Raw genomic sequence first — 16,949 nt, forward strand, 5'->3', positions numbered from 1 at the left:
TTTATTTTTGTTTTCCTCGGTTTTGTCATTGATGAAATTTTTTTTAGCAGTTTTGATCATGGAGTTTACGTCATTTCTTAGTCTGTTTCTTTCTAGTTTGAGTTCAGTCACGTGGTCTTGGAGTTCACTGCTCGTGCTTTTGGTAAGCTTTGACTGACTTTTACGAAACTCAGAGCATTTTTTGTCTCTGGCTTTCATAGCGGTCAGTATTTCAGTGTGCATCCATGGCTCAGCGCGATTTTTTACCCTGGTGGTTCTTAGGGGGGCCATGTTGTTTAGTATTGATGAAAATTTGGTTTTGAAGCCAAGCCAAGTTTCTTCAGTCTCCCCTACTCTATCCTCCTCTCAGCCTTCCTGCTGTCACAATAAAGAACTGTCTCTCTTGTGTCTACCCTTCTCTGTCTCCCTCTCAGCCTTCCTATTGTCTCAATAAAGAACCGTCTCTCCCCTACTCTATCCTCTCAGCCTTCCTGCTGTCTTAATAAAGAACCTCCTCCTGTATCTCCCCAGCTCTGTCTCCCTCTCAGCCCCTCAAAAGATCTTTTGAGAGTCCCTCAAAAGATACTACACTGTGCATCACATTGACGATCAAGATTGCAGGTGAGTATTGTAATCTGTGGTAAAAAAAAAAGAAGATTGCAATCTGTGGTAAACTAAATGTGGGAAATATACAAGAACCTGAACACTGATAAGATGTGGAGATATTCACGATATTGAGGGTGAAATATTGTGAAGAGTGACTAAACGGTTTCCCTCTACACATCTGGTTTCTGATATATTATATCAGATATATATTATATATTACCCTGATGCTTCATTAGGGTATCGTAGCTGAGCTACAATATTTACACATTGCTTATCATTACATTTGTAATTTATGCATCAAAACAATTCGTATTATTGGACTCATTCAATGTGGGCTTTTTATGTTGTGTGTTTGAAACTGTATAGCCTACTGCTGGCCATCTTGGCCAGGGTCTCTTTTGAAAAAGAGATTTCTAATCTAAATGGGATTAACCTGGTTAAATAAAGGTTCCAGAGGAGCAACAGAGGAAGCCAAGAGACAGATTGGTAAAGAGTTTTTATTCGACACTACAAATGACAGAGAGAGAGAGAGAGAGAGAGGAGGCCCAGGGCTGAACAGCACAATGAAACCTTACGCATTCACCCCATGACGTACAAGACAGATCACTCATTTAACATTGTACTTTTCATACACTCTGAAACAGTCCGTTGGTGTTGCCATGAATACAATGGTTATAAGTCCATTGCAGTGTCCAAAATAAGAAATAAAAATAGAATTGTCAATATAATATATATATATATTTTTTAGTTTTTTCTCTCTCGATGCACTAAGCAGTTCAGTGCGGATCTGAACCAATCCGGGTGGTGCTTTGCGATGAGACATTACATTGCTGAGAGGAACAGTCAGTGTATTCAAGGCACTGAAATAGACTCTGATTTATGGGCGCTTTTTCCATTTCATGGGTGAGGTAGTGAAATCACTCTGCAGTGAGGTAATTTTAGGATACACATATGGATTAATAATATTGGCTTTATCCTATTATTTTCATACACACAGAGAGAGACTACGCGCTCCAGAGACCTAAAAACATTCCAGTCTTTATTGTCGACGCACCCTGTTCACAATCGAATGTATCTACGTGTGGATTTACTATAGGGATGCAAGTCAAGTCAAGGGAACCGCCTTCCAACAAACCAAACACATTCATACCCGATAACGGTACGTACAACCACTGGACCGGATCATCAGAAATGTTCGCAGAAAAGAAACGTATGGGAATAGAACTCGACACACAGCAACACTGGAATCACAAAAACAAAAACAAATGGGGGGGGGGTCTTCCACTGTAAAGCCCCCGCCACCACTCAGATGCAGGGCGACTGACCAATCACACAGAGAGCAGCTTTCATAACCAGCTATAGACATCATCCCCTCTCCTTCATAGTAACTTCCTCCCATCAATCAGACATCACATGCACTCGACTGACAAGCCACATGGCTAAGAGAAACCTTGCCCTGCATGTACGTGTGTATATGTATATATATATAAATATCACCCATCCGACAAGCTAAGCAAGCGTGAACCAAGATCAAAAAAAGCGTCTTGAATCAAAAGCTCTGAGGTGACTCCACTGAGAGTGTGTGTGTGTGTGTGTGGGGGCATACGGTTATGTCGAGAAGCCTAGAGCTACATGTGACGCGTTATTGAACAAAGCGTTATTCTCTCCTGCGTCGAAACGGGAGCAAGTCTCTGGAGGTTCCCATAGTGCTGAGGAGCCTTCCATACATTCTCTCTTATGGACTCTTACTTTATTTGCGCGACATGAGGTTCTGAAAGGATGCACCTACACAAGCATAGGAGTGTCTTTCTAATATAATGCCCAAGAGGTCCGGGTGCTGCTGAAGACCCACGAATATGTGTAAAACGACCACGTTGTAACTAATATAGAATATCAAAATACGGCTATACTTAGTTATTTGTCTTGTCCAGTAATATATTTGTGCATTCTTTAATAACTCTTATTCTGGATTTGTTTGTGCCTTTAAAATACACATTCAGTAATGTAATCGGAAAAATACTGTACAAAAAAACAACAACTCATAGAATAGCTTTCATATAAACATATCTCTCATCATAACTAATATATCATCTCTGTTCTGAGTCGTTTTGGTCTGTATAATAGAGAAATTGATTGGGTTAACCACAGTATTGGACAACACCATCTAACTTTTCCCCCACATTGTTTTACATTCATACAGCCATCTTCCAAGAAGGCAAACATAGCTAAAAAAAATAAAATAAAAAAAATAGACTACAGACATCTGTATTGATTTCTAAAATAACCACTCATGTTAATCATGCTAAGAAAAAAAAAAAAAGTAAAAACAATAAAACAATTTTGCAACAAATAAAATTATTTGCAAATCAGCCAGTTTGTGTTACGTGAAATAAATCCTTTTGATACCCTTCGATAAACAAAAGAGGATGAAAAATGATAAAGAATAACAATGTCAAGAGTAGTATTAATAATAATAATAATAATAATAATAATAACAACGATAACAATTGAATATTAAAAAAAATATATATAATCTTCCGTCTGAGAAATCAAAGGTAGATCAATACGAGGCAGGGTAGATTTGTGTGAAGTATGCAGAAGCTGAAAACATTGCACCAGGTCAGATTGTGAGCCACGCATTAGTGCAGAGAGGTTATGGCTAAGTGAGTTGTGGAGAATGGTCCGAGTATGGCTGCCCCCTTTATGAGTCCATCAATCGTTCAGTTCGGTCTTAGTCGACCAACAACTTTTTACTCTCAATTGGTCAATTTTTTTTTTTTTTTTTTTAATTAGTCATCTTGTATATTTTTTTCAAACAGTACGACGGGTTAATCACAGATGAGAAACAATCTCACTATAGCAGAAGTTTATATATATCGTGTTTTTTTGACAGAATTATTGCTAAGTGTCAGGGGAATGGTGAGAAAAACACTGGATTGATGTAGTCCTATATAATTATGCCAAGGTTAGAGAGAAAAAACATTAAGTGCTATTATGCAAATATAGTCAGTGATGCTCTCAGGGAATCAAGGAGGCCGCAGTAATGGATTATCAGTCTGCAGAGGAATATAGAGGTAAGAGTGGAACAGCAGAAAGACAACGTGGACGTCGGCGAAGAACCGTATGAATTATTTAAACTGTAAAAGTCATACAAAAATGTAATACCTGCACGCCTCCGTCGAGGGCGGGAGGCAGACATGAAAATGACAGGACGACGAGAAGAAAAAAGTCGACGCGCTAACATGTTAACGGGGCATAATGACACGAGAGGACTAGGACTAACATGTTAACGGGGCATAATGACCCGAGAGGACTAGGACTAACCTGTTAACTCTAGCACACAACACATGGCTAACATGAGGGTGACGGTAACAAGGTAACAACTGTTCTCAGTCCTGAATCATATGTGTAAAACGGGTACGAAAGAAGATGACAAACAGCAATGGCATCATTTTCAAAATGGACAATGGGTGGAGGGGGGTGGGGCTGGCTGGCTGGCTGGGTGGGTGGGTGGGTGGGGGGGGGGGGACTCAGCTAGTAGCTTGGCTCATGAACACTCGAAGTGCTTCGTGGTACTTGTAAGATGGAAGTATGCATATATGTACTGTATATATATCGTGAACGGCGAGTAGGGAGAGCAGAGAAGAGGGGAACAAACAGACAGATTCTTATGACTGAGTAAAAATTCTAAATGACAATTATATCAGAATCATACAGGAGTGTGGAGGGAGGGGTGGGGGTGAAGGCGGAAGGGGGACGGACGAGGGGGCAGTGTCACAAAATAAAAAGAGACACATTGTCCTTCAAACTCATGGGAGAGTCGGTGAGGGGTCGAGGGGTTGAGGGAGCGGGAGGTGTGGGGGTGCTTCCGGGGGGGGCGGGGGGGGGCTCACAGAGGGCCGTGCCGGGCCTCGTATTTAGCCACAAAGTTCTTGCAGCGGCCCAGCTCCTTCCTCAAGTCTGCCACCTCGGAGCGCAGCGCGCCGTTCTCCTTCTCCAGGAAGCTGGCCCGGATAGCGATCTGGTTCTCCTTCACCCGCCGGGCGTCCCGCGACCTCTTGGCCGCCACGTTGTTCTTTCTGCGCCGCACCCAGTACCTGTCGTCCTGCGCAGAGACAAGCAGACAGAGGGAACGTGGATTAGGACAGCGGTCCAGTTCAAAGCGTTTATGGCAGGTAAACCCCATGTTGAGCTCAGAAGACTCCCGTCACGCCCGACATGTGAAATGCATAAAATGTGCGCCTATGATGTTTAGTGTAAAATAACTGGATATTTATGAATTAGATGAATAATCACACACCATTCCAATTTGGGTGATCAAATTGATCACCATGCAGTTGGATTTTCACATTCATATTGATTGTTTTTTTTATAGTCCATCCTACTCTCTCAGCAGTCTCTCTCTTTATTTTATTATTATTGTTTTTTCTGTAAGTCACGTAATTATTCTTTTCTCTAAGTGGTCTACAGCTATGTTCATATTGCAAGATTGACAGCTATAAACTTGCAGTCCAGACATTTGACATTTTAAATTAACACTGAGCGATTTGTTTTTCTTAATCTCATATTGTTTAAAAAGCTGTACGTGAATAGTCTTCTCATTCTCCTTCAGGTGATTCTCTGACGGTGGGTCATCTGGGTTTGTGTGTCACTGTCTGCCAGGATCTCTCCTTATAGAGCGGCTTAAAATAGACTATTCCTCGCAGTTTAGCTTGAATAGGTCTTACATAACATGGGAAAACTAGGTCCCTTGTTCAAAACAAGAGCTCTACTCTCCCATTCCCCACAAACAATATAAAAAGAAATTCAGAACTGTTCTGTAAAGTAATTCAGAACTGTAATTGTTCTATAATGTACCTTAGAACGGGGGAAAAGGGTGGAGTATATGAGAAAGACCTATGGCTCTGACAGCTCGAAACATCTAAATGTCTATATTATGTGTATCGGTGATAATCAAACCGTAAACAAAGAGGCCTATTAACACATTGTGCGCCATAAACGGTGTAAGTCGTTATTGCCCACCATGCGTTGGGATCAATATTCCATTTTTTCGCCATGGCATTCATAATTCATCCAGCCTCCCTCCGGACTGCAGTGGCACCCTGTCTGAGATTGCAACGCCTCAATACCGCCACCTGGTGGATGGTCGGGCGAGTTACACTCACGTCAAACCGGAAGTGGCGGTCGGTGCATCGAGGAAATCCCTCCGGCAGTCATATCTTGTTACGGGACTCCAGACAAACACTCGAGTGCATTTGGATCACTTTCTAAACGCAATAATCTATATGATTTCGGCGTTTATTGCGCCATACAAACCGGAAATGGATCTAGGAGATTGGCGTCAAATAATTGGGATCTTTTTCCTCCAGTCTCATCGGCGAACGGTAAGAGGACACTAACGTTATTTTCAGCCCGATTGTCCATTTCCTTGTTTGCAATCAGTCTGATCAATATATCAACCCATACTAAATAAAGCCGTTACTGACGATCAAGGAATTATAAATGACCCCCCCCCCCCTTTCCTTCACGCATGATGAAGCATAATGTATACCGATCATATACATTTACATTTTTTAATATAGCGTGTATAGGAAAGAAACGCCAATCGATAATCTATCATATGCGTCAGGGCCTATAACTAGCGTTTTTGGAATTACAGCAGAAAAGCTTAAAAACATACTTATATTCTCGAAGGTATTAACACAACAATGTATGAATAAAAAAATATAACGTTCCCACATCCGGAACGATAGATAATCGTTGTTGAATGGGCCATAGTAATGTCAATATAGCAATAACATTTTAAAAGTTATAGCCCTGCAAAGAAGGTAAACATCTCCATAGGGTTACAGTGCTGGCAGACTAGGTACAATGATGGGCACAATGCCCGGCGCCCAATGTCTTAAGATGTTATATCCTAATATGAAAAACGATGTGATTTAATGACGTTCTATGCCTTACCTTGTCTGTTTTTCTGCTATCTATTTCATGCAAATTTTATGCTTATTTTATGTCAGCACTTGTAGTTGCATTTCGAAACAGTTTTTCCCCCACTGTTGTGAAGCACTTTGAGCTGCAATTATTGTATGAAATGTTAGGTAGGTGCTATACAAATAATGTTGTATTATTATATTACCATCAACCTCCCTGAGCTGAAAACAAAGAGGAGGCCCACGACAGGTTACCTTGAGATCCTCGGGAATGAAGATCTTGCGCGCTTTCTTGATCATGGGCTGCGGTTTCAGCTCCTCGGCTGAGAATTTCCGTTTCCTGGGGTCGTACATTTCCTGTCCGGGAATGCTGGACAGAGCCAGGTCTGCTGGGTCAGGCTCATAGCCCACGGGGACCTGGATGGACTCTGGGTCGATGGGGCCGGGGCTGTCCCGAGCACTGTGCAGTGCCGCTGGAGGAAGGAGACACAAATGTGACACAAAAATTACTCATACTCTTTGCACATAACTGCCCAATTGCACAGCCCTGGCCTATTCCTATAAAAAAACGTGTACTATATTCTATTGTGCTATATTTCATTTTGTTTATATCCCATTTAATATTATTCGACAGTTGTACAGCCCGCCTATATATTTTTTTTATTCCATAATTCTATTCTATTCTATTGTGCTTAACTTAGTTCATATTTCATTTTATCTTACTCCACCTCTTTATTGTATTATCTCTCTGTTAATGTCTGTCCGCCAATGTCGCACCGAAAACGACCAAAGCAAATTCCTTGTATGTGAAAACTACTTGGCAATAAAGACCTTTCTGATTCTGATGTCCAAGTTACGACCCAATTCAGTCCCTCCAATTTGGCTATTTTCGGCCTAGTACTCAAGCGCTAGGAGTGCACTCAATAGGTAAGGTAACAACAACAACAGCAACAACACAGCGACGCACCACACACAGCAACAAGGTCCCTAATTATGGACAGAGATGATGGGATCAGGAGGTGAAGCACTCCACCGAATCCAATTGCTTTATACAATGTCACAAACAAGACATCATCAGCAAACCTCTTCACCCCAGAGAGGAGGACAGAGGATGCGGGGGAACAACAGTGTGCTCTCCTGAGGGGCCTTTTGTGATGTCATCCTGTACGGGTGGTTACATCAGAGTATCCTGTCATTATTTTCCCTCATATGTTTGTCTGTTGCAGGGATTTCATTTAATTTCATTTCAAACCATTATTTTTTTTAAACTCGGTTTCCCTCATTTACAGTCACCTCGAGTGTACATATAGAAATAAGCAAAAAAAGGCATATAAAATCACACAGTATATAAAATTATAACAATAAGACAACAAGGCTAGACTTACCCTAAGAGTAAGGATAACAATTCAATTAAAACATGTACAACTTGATTGACAAAGGTTCAAGGAGTTCAAGGTTTTAAACTCTGCAACAGAATCTCAAGCTTTAAGGACTGTTGGAGTTTATTGCATGAGTTAAGGGCATCATAGCAAAATGCAGATTTACCCTGTTCTGAGCTAACTTATATAATCTTAGCCTGCGACAGCCCATATCAGGGACCTTTTTAGGACGATTTGCCCACCGGCACTTTGGCGACCCCTAGTGGCTCGGGTGTGCATATTTTGTAATACAATATATCGAATTAAAACCCCATTTGTTGCCTGTGGATTGCCCTTTCAGGTGACAAAATCCATTCAGCGGTTCTCGAGTTACATGCTAGTATTTGAGGCTTGTGCAAAGTACACGGTATTGCGCAAAATACCACTCCCGACTCAGGCTGCAGTAGTTCCGTCAATCTAGATCCGATCTTGAAAATGATTGTGGATCGTTGTAGGCAATGAGTGTGGCCTCCAATGATACCCCATGTGGGGATGTATGAATCAGGGATCTAGGTGAAAAACGAAATTATTTAACAGGAAGCCAAATTAATTGAAGTCTATGAGAAAACTGAGTTTTTCTTTGTACACAGTTTACCAAAATAATCACTCATTTCTGAATGGATCTTTATGAAATTTGGATATGTACTACATAAGGCTTCAGGCTATGGCTCTGTCTGGATTCATAAGCCATACCACCTTCTGGGGAAATACTACCTCTGGACTACTAACTACTACAGAAAAACTTGAGTAACAAGCTTTTCTACAACTCATGTTCAGACCTATGGTACTCTATTACGTTAGCACTAAAAGTGCATTTTTCTTCTGGAATCAGAAACTTCAGAATGTCATCTTTCAAAAGAGACCAGGCTCATGCATGTGCTATAAGTATAAAGTATGCAGTCCTCAAAAACTAAAACTAAAATTGCCAATTTTGGGGGCGCTTGCTAAGATTAAGGACCAGCCAGTCACGAAAACGGGTTCCATAATTCCATTCCAATAATGTAGTATAAGGAGGTAGCTTACCAATAAGGGCCTTACAAATGAACAAATACCAGTGTTTGTTGCACCTCTCCGTCAGAGAAGACCAACCAACCTTCTCATAAAGGACACAGTGACGAGTGTTGTATCTATCATTAGTGATGAATCTGAATTGATACCAGAGGACTATATCACTATGATATATACTATGTTATAAATGTACATGTAGTATAAGATATACATATGTCTAATGCAACTGTTCATTACAGCTATCAAGAGGATCATTCCTGAAGAAAAGTATTGTACTAGCAGGCAATTTAAAAAAAAAACTAGGCGGGTTGCGTGATACAACCACCAGGTGGCGATGTCACACTGGTTCTGAACACACACAAGTTTACTGGGAGAGAAAGAAGCAGGGATATTTTGGCAGGTTCAGTACTTCTTGTCAGCTGATCTCAGACAGACAAGCAGATTTAGGTCACTTTCACATATAGTTTTGGTGGACTCGGTGCTGTTCTGGTGGTGAAGTTGCAACATTGTTGCATTCTTGATTTGGTTCGTCTGCGTTCACATAGCAATTTGTCAGGTGCACCGAACTTTCTGAACAATGTCACGCGGTCGAAAAGGGCGCTCGTCTATTGGACGGAAATGTGTGTGTGTGGCTGCGAGCCCGTGTGTGCGCGCGCGTGTGTGTCTGTGTGTGTGGACTGCGAGCCCTCCAGATCAGCGGAGGCGGAGTTTTTTATTTTGACGTGACATTGATCCATTGTTCTATTGAAGCCCATTACCACCATCCTCTCGCTAAACAACTTGTACACCGCGTTGTTTTTATGAGTGCCCACAAGTAGCTGTTTTATTTGGTCTTCTGCCCATATGTGTACAGTGTGCTTGTTTTGCAGTGAATGCCGAGCGCCTCGGTAATAATATAATAAGCCGCGTTTTTTCTTCCTTCTACCCAAGATGCACAGTTAGATATATAGATATATAGATATATAAATAGATAGATAGATAGAGAGATAGATGCAGTGTGCTTGTTTTGCAGTGAATGCCGTGCGCAGTGGTAATAATAATCACTTCCTATATTTGGTCCGCGTTTGGTCCGATGAAGCGAACCGAGACCTATGTTTTTGGTCGGACCAGAGTTCGTGTGTTTGGTCCGCGGACCGAGTTCGACGCGCATTCACACAAACCCGAAAAACCGGACAATCGAATTCTGGTCCGATAGTCCGGACCAAACAGCCCCTGTGTGAAAGCGACCGTAGTCTTTAAATTCACTGTAAGGCAACCAAGTCATCGACAAGCTTCAGCACGTGTGCCTTTGCGATCTCTGTGGCTGTTGTGCAAGATTCCACGAATTGATTTAAATCGCAGGTCACAGGTCAACACAGGAAGATGGCTTTTGGCCTTTCATTGGGAGGGAATTATCCTACTTAAAAGATAGTAATTTCCTGATTTGAGCAGATTTAGGCAGGTTTTCAAAAAATAATGTCTTGTAACATTAGCAATGACGACAACAACAACAACAACAACAACAACAACAACAACAACAACAACAACAACAACAACAACAGCAATAATCCAATATTTCTCATTCACGTCTGAAACCCTGGTCAAGCTGTATCCAGGCTTGCAACTACAGGAAGCATTTCAACACGTTCAATGAACATTTTTAAAAGCTGCTGTCAGCTCTCACGCCATGACCCAGATCTGTGTGCTCTAAACTGGCCGTGACAGTGAGTCAATATGGCTGACCTTTGATCAGACAGAACATGGTGTATTGCGTTTGGCTCTGGGAGGCTGGCTGGTGAACATTAAGAAGGGAACGTCAGCTTCAAACTGGGCTGTGCTCCTTAAAGGATTAATCACTCAGACCTGTTCAGGTTTTAGAAACCCTAACATCAGGAAACACTAACCTACACACATTAAAAACATCATCTCTACATGACAGACAGTGTTAGGTTTTTTACTTAAGCGTTAGGTGTGTTAACTCTTCAGTTTTATTACTTAAGTGTTAGGTGTGTTAACTCTTCAGGTAATTTACTTAAGTGTTAGGTGTGTGAACTCTTCAGACGTTTTACTTAAGTGTGTTAACGATTCAGGCTTTTTACTTAAGTGTTAGGTGTGTTGACTCTTCAGGTTTTTTACTTTTACCTAACTTTTACACTTAACACATTCAGCGCCAGAGGTCGCTGTGGGCCGTATGGCCGTGTGTGCCAGCGCTATAAAACTATATTAAATATCATAGCTATGGATATAAAACTATTGCCCATTTGACATCGAGTATCTATCGTTCGATTTGTGAAAAAGAAATAATTTTTTCATCCATACATTCCCGTTTTATACCGTGGTGAATATGAGTATAGTTTTAAAGTAATTCTGTGTAATCCCAGGAAACGCCGCTAAGGAGCGTTTAGTGCATTCACTAGAAACCGTGCCATTCCTCGCTTGGAGCAACAATCAATCTGAAATCAACGCTATATTATTGGTATTATGTTTCATCATGCATGCATGAAAGGGTGGGGGGGTTTCTATGCTTCGATCGTCACCAACGGAATACGTTACACAGTACATTACAGACACATGCTCCGATCGCGGGGAAGGAAATATTGGATCAATGCAAGATTTATAGCATATAGCCCCCCCTTACCTTGACTAGGATGTACTTCAAAAAGAATATTCCAATTATCTGATCGCCATTCCAAGTATTGATGTCGATCGTGTTGCCAACATAATCCACCAAAGAACATGAATCGACGGTGCTTGATTCTCCCCAATCCATGTGTTATAAACGTTACTCCTGCCCGACAAGGAAAACCCGGACCGGACTTTTTAGATCGACATACAGGCTGAGCCAGAGGGTTTCCAAGGATGTGCAATACTGGCCACAAGGCGTTAGGTGGCGGTATTGGATGTTTGCAATCTCAGACCCATTCCCAATGATAACATCAGGCTCCCTCGATGGATTATGAATGGAAATAGCAAATAAAAGAAATAACGACCAAAACCCGACTTTTCTCGGGTTTGGCGCTCAAGCGATGGCGAGTTAACCTGACTTATCTCGGGTCTGGCGTCCAATGTGTTAAGGCTAACCCTGAGGTACCTCTGCCACAGTACTCAAGTATTCTCAATGCCATTAAATGTCACTGACATAAAATGGCTGCCAGGAAACACAAGGCTAAACCAGCGACATAAACAACATATCCAGGGAAATGTGTCTCCTCATTTAGTATTAGTCTATGTAATTAATTACTACATAATCCCCAGCCATTCACAAACTGAGCCTTGGTATTAAGACCTGACAGCAAGCTACTTACTAAGTTATATCAGACACACGTCTCCTGACAATCTGTCGGGAGTGGATCACTGTGTACATAACAAGCACGGCAGCCCAAACTTTCCCTCTGGAAATAGCTGGCCAAGCCTAATCACTTGAGTCATTCACCTTGATCTTGTGATTACTGGTGTAAAAATACAGTGTGACATGCTGCACTGTCTATAAATAGACACAGACTTAAAACAGTGACCAAAGACAAAAAGTATAAAGGCCAGGTCATTGACCCATAATACCCACGGCCTCCTTACAATACATTTCAGACTAGAGGAAAACAAAATAGCCTCCAACTAGAAAACATAAACGAACAGGCCAGAAAATATATGAGCCAATTTACAAATGAACAATTAACATTATCCTGATCTGTAGACACGGACTCTGTTGATAACACTATTTGCTTACCTTCGTGCACCCCTGGGATAAAAAACGTCCCAACTGTAGATACTGTACATACTGTACTTGGGATAACCTTGTCTTGATTTATTGCATATCCCCTGAAATTAAGTCAGGCAGTTTTTGTGGGGCAAAAGATGAAGCATTTATTATAATTTTTATGTATCAAACTTATTTTTTTTTGTCAATCTTCGACACTCCAGGCTCTCATAATCCCACCCCAAAATAAATGACATTAGCATTTATGGGATGGAAAATAATTAACCCTTAGTGTTTTTTGTCTTGAAAATAAGCCACGCTTCAATCACACAAACTGGTATTTAAGTGAATGAATATTATTATGTATGTTGAGGACTGAAGTTAATAATGGTATTCATAAAAAAAAATGTAAAAGAAATTCATAAGTAAATATATATATATTACATGTAAAGTACATGGGACAGAAAACGTCCCAAAGGGTACACCGTGTGCAGTGTTTTAGTGGGGTGCACGAGCAGCCTAGACTGAAGTGCATTGCATTCTACGCTCAATAAAAGAGAAGCATATTTATCTATGGAGGTCATTTCATGATCAGCATTCTATGGAATGGTGTCAAAGACAAGTCATGCGGCGAAGAAGATCTCCATTTTAATAACTTGTTTGATTTGATTAGACATTTTGAAAAAATACAAGATTCCAGAAAAGCTTCAAGGATGCTACACAAAAAAGTCAAGACTTATTTCCATTGTGGTCCTTGGTCTCAGACAGACAAGCAATACAAAACATGACCATAAATAACAATTTGACAAACTACATAGACATGAACATTTTAAATGCAGTACAAACGTAGCCACAGACAACAATGTAGCAGACAACATTTTCATGCATTTTAAAATCTAGTTTTTGACATTGTCGAGGAGCCATGATTTGACTTTTTTCTTAAAATTGTGTCGGCTACTGATGCATTTTAGCTGTGAAGGTAGCAAATTCCAATTTGTGGCTCCCCAGAATTTAAAAGAACATTTGCCCATAATTTGTTTTGAACCTTGGAATACGCAGGTCTGCAATGCTGGCTCTGGTGCATGTCCCTGTTCCACTGAAAATAATTTGTAAGATAAGAGGGGGCCCTATTATTATAAATGTTGTGAACTATGTTGAGCTGAAGTTGAACGGACCTGGCTTCCAGAGGGAGCCAGCCCAGCAACTGGAAGTGTTATTTGCCCACATGTGCTCTAGAGGCTAGTCCTAGAGTTAATCGGATGAGTTTGTTCTGGGAAACCTATAACTTATCTTTTAAAACTTTGGTCAGACCTCCATACCAAGAACAGATAGCATAGTCGAAGCAACAAGAAACAAGAGAATTTGCCAGAATGCGAAGACTTTCAGGGTCTAGTAAATGTGCTTTCCTGGCCAGAAATGTTGTTCTGTCATTCGCATTGCTCATAGTTTTGAGAGAGCCATGGATTCCCCGCTCAGGCTGCTGTCTAGGTGGCAACCTAGATGGCTTATACGCTTTTTTGCCACAAAAAGCTGGCCCTTGAGATTTATGCTGGGCGAGACCAGCTTCCGCAGCCTGGGTTGGGAACCAAAGATGATGTATTCTGTTTTGGCCATATGCAGAGATAATTTATTGTCAATGAGCCAATGTTTTATGGTAGAGAATTCCTTACTGAGAGTGGCCTGTAGCTTGTCCACATCCTTATCGGAGGAAAAGATAGCAGAGTCATCTGCGTAGAGCAGGGGTCAGCAACCTTTTTGACATGGAGTGCCTGTTTGAAATATAGTTGTAACTAGTGTGCCTCAACAATATTCCATGCATCGTAATATTTTTTCTCATAATCAGGTCTTTTTAATGATAATTTTTACATTATTACATCATTATTGTTATTGTTATTATTAACAATATTATTATGATGGTTGTATCAACCCTAAATCTGAGTTGGGGGGGGGGGGTGCAATGCAGACAAACAGCTGCATACAGTGCGACCATTTCACTCACATTTGCCCATTCATTTTTGGACACATACTGTACGTGTGCTGTCATAGCTCCACCTACAGGCCTAATGGAGAACACCAGGAGAACACCAGGATGTGAATGGAGGGTGAATGTGAGGTATATCGTGTAAATAAGTTTTGATTGATTGCAAGACTACACTGTAAAAAAAATTATAATAAGTTACCAGAACTTAAACATATTGAGTTCAGTTACTGTGCATTAAGGTTTTCAGTTTTCAATCCATAATAAGTTAACAGAAAAATAAGTACACAACCACATTATTTCAACCTAATAAAACTATGTTTATTGTCATTGTTTTAAGAACACAAGTTGACTTGGTAATACTCACATTGAGTAAAAAAAATTGCTTTTAACATGTGCAATGTTCAATGAAATAGAAAAATAAATAATAAAATGTGTTGATTAATCCCACTGGTCACAATGGTGACCGTAATAATGTTTTTGTTATAAGGCTCTGCAAATGTTACTGAATGATGTAGCAATGTATTTCCAGCTAAATTGAAATAATAAACAAATAAAGGGTCTCAATTAAATATGTGGTAGTAAAAAGAACCTGTGGGAGGATTTCAACAAGATAAATGCGACAACAGTGCAAAATATTTCACTATAATATTTCAAAGCAAAAAAAAAAAAAAAAAAACATTTTTTTATTCTTTTTATGCTGCCCCCTGTGCCTATGAAAATGCCCCCGCGTGCCTATGCAGGCACGCGTGCCTAGGATTGCCTACCCCTGGCGTAGAGAAACAGGTTCACATTACAGGCAGCTTGCATATCGTTAATATAAATTAAAAATATTTAAATATAAATTAAAAACAATAACGGGCCCAGGACACTCCCTTGAGGGACTCCGCGACCGCAAGTCACTGGTAGGGCAGATGAGTGATGGCCATGGATGTCTGTCAATTGGTCTCTATCGGAGAGATAAGAGGAGAACCATTTTAGGCTAACAGGGGTGATACCAAGGGCTGACAGTTTGTTAAAAAGAAGGCTGTGGTTGACAGTGTCAAAAGCCTTTTGAAGGTCAATTAAAATCATACCACAGTTTGCCAGCATCCATTTCAGCTCTGATCAAATCAGTTAAAAAAAAGTAAACAAGAATCAGTGGAATGTGATTTCCTAAAACCTGATTGAAATGTATATAATAACTTTGAGTCTGTAATATACTCATAGAGCTGCTCGTGAATTACCTTTTCTAAAACTTTGGAGGCGACACTAAGAATCGAAATGGGCCTATAATTATTGGGGTCAGACCTATTCCCTTTTTTAAAAAGGGGGATGAATTTGGCATGTTTCATGTCACTTGGGACAAATGCCCTGCGCCAAGGACAGGTTGATCACATGTGTAATAGGTGACGCTATCAACTCAGCTACATCTTTTAAAAACCTGGCTGGGATATTGTCTAAACCAGTTGCCTTGGAGCACTTGAGACCATTTAAAAGAGTGATCATGTAAACTACATAGACTGGCTTAAAAGAGCAGCTGTTAGGGATAACACCCAAGTGGGCATAAAACTCATGGAGGTGGGCCTGCCCAAAGGTTTGAGGGCCAGAGGGCAGACGGTCAACTAGCTTATGTGCAATTGAAGTATAAAAAAAGAAAAAAAAAATATCAGCAATCTGTTTCTTGTGGCTGATGTCGTCGCCATCGATCTGCAGTGAAATGCAGGGGCTGGAATCATTGTTGGGTTTGGTCGTGCATCCTAAATTTGTAAGCGTTTTCCACAGTGTTTGTGGGTTGTCCTGGGCCCTGTTTCTTGTACCTGGTTCAACTAAGTCGATCAAGATGTCATTATCCAGCTTCAGTTAACCCGATGTTCGAAGCCGGGATTTTCCTGTTCCTCGAAGGTGGATTCAGTCTCGTTAACTCAAGCCAGACTTGCGACTCAGGCTAAATGCGCGCGGCCGCTTCAGGCGAAAAGCCAGCACGTATCGATGGCAGAGATCCTGATTCTCTAACGGCATTGATTGATTAATTGATTTAAAACTTTATTGACAGATTGCAATACGGCTCAATCGCCTCGCCGACAAGTTAAATGCGTTATCTATAGGCTAATTTTAAGTCCCTCATTACCTCAATCAATCAGATTATATTTCTTTAAACTTGCCTGCTGGATTGAATAAAATAATTAGTTAAACTTATACAGAATTACGATACGGCTCTCTTACCCATTGATTGATGTATAGTCGATCTTTAACTTATCTCCAATGTGGTCTAACGGGTTGTTGTTTTGACTATCACGCAGACGACCGGGGTTCGAGACCCTAGTCTTTTCCTTCTTTTTGCAATATAGGAATAATTCAATTTGGTGCACGTTGAG

The 16,949-nt window shown here is 40.7% G+C and overlaps 1 protein-coding gene across 1 annotated transcript in view; it reads right to left on the reverse strand.

The window, feature by feature from the left end:
* Positions 1–1,068: 1,068 nt before the first annotated feature.
* The window catches only part of hlfa (HLF transcription factor, PAR bZIP family member a), a 36,586-nt gene continuing 20,705 nt past the window's right edge, over positions 1,069–16,949 (reverse strand). The window contains exons 3-4 of the mRNA XM_084328429.1: positions 6,771–6,988; positions 1,069–4,690 (exon numbers count right to left, since the gene is read on the reverse strand). Of these exons, the coding sequence (XP_084184555.1) occupies positions 4,475–4,690; positions 6,771–6,988 (434 nt within the window). The 3' untranslated portion in view covers positions 1,069–4,474. The remainder of the gene's footprint in view (positions 4,691–6,770; positions 6,989–16,949) is intronic.

Source organism: Notolepis coatsorum (assembly GCF_963971535.1).
Source record: "Notolepis coatsorum genome assembly, chromosome: 14".
NCBI classification, from domain to species: domain Eukaryota; kingdom Metazoa; phylum Chordata; class Actinopteri; order Aulopiformes; family Paralepididae; genus Notolepis; species Notolepis coatsorum.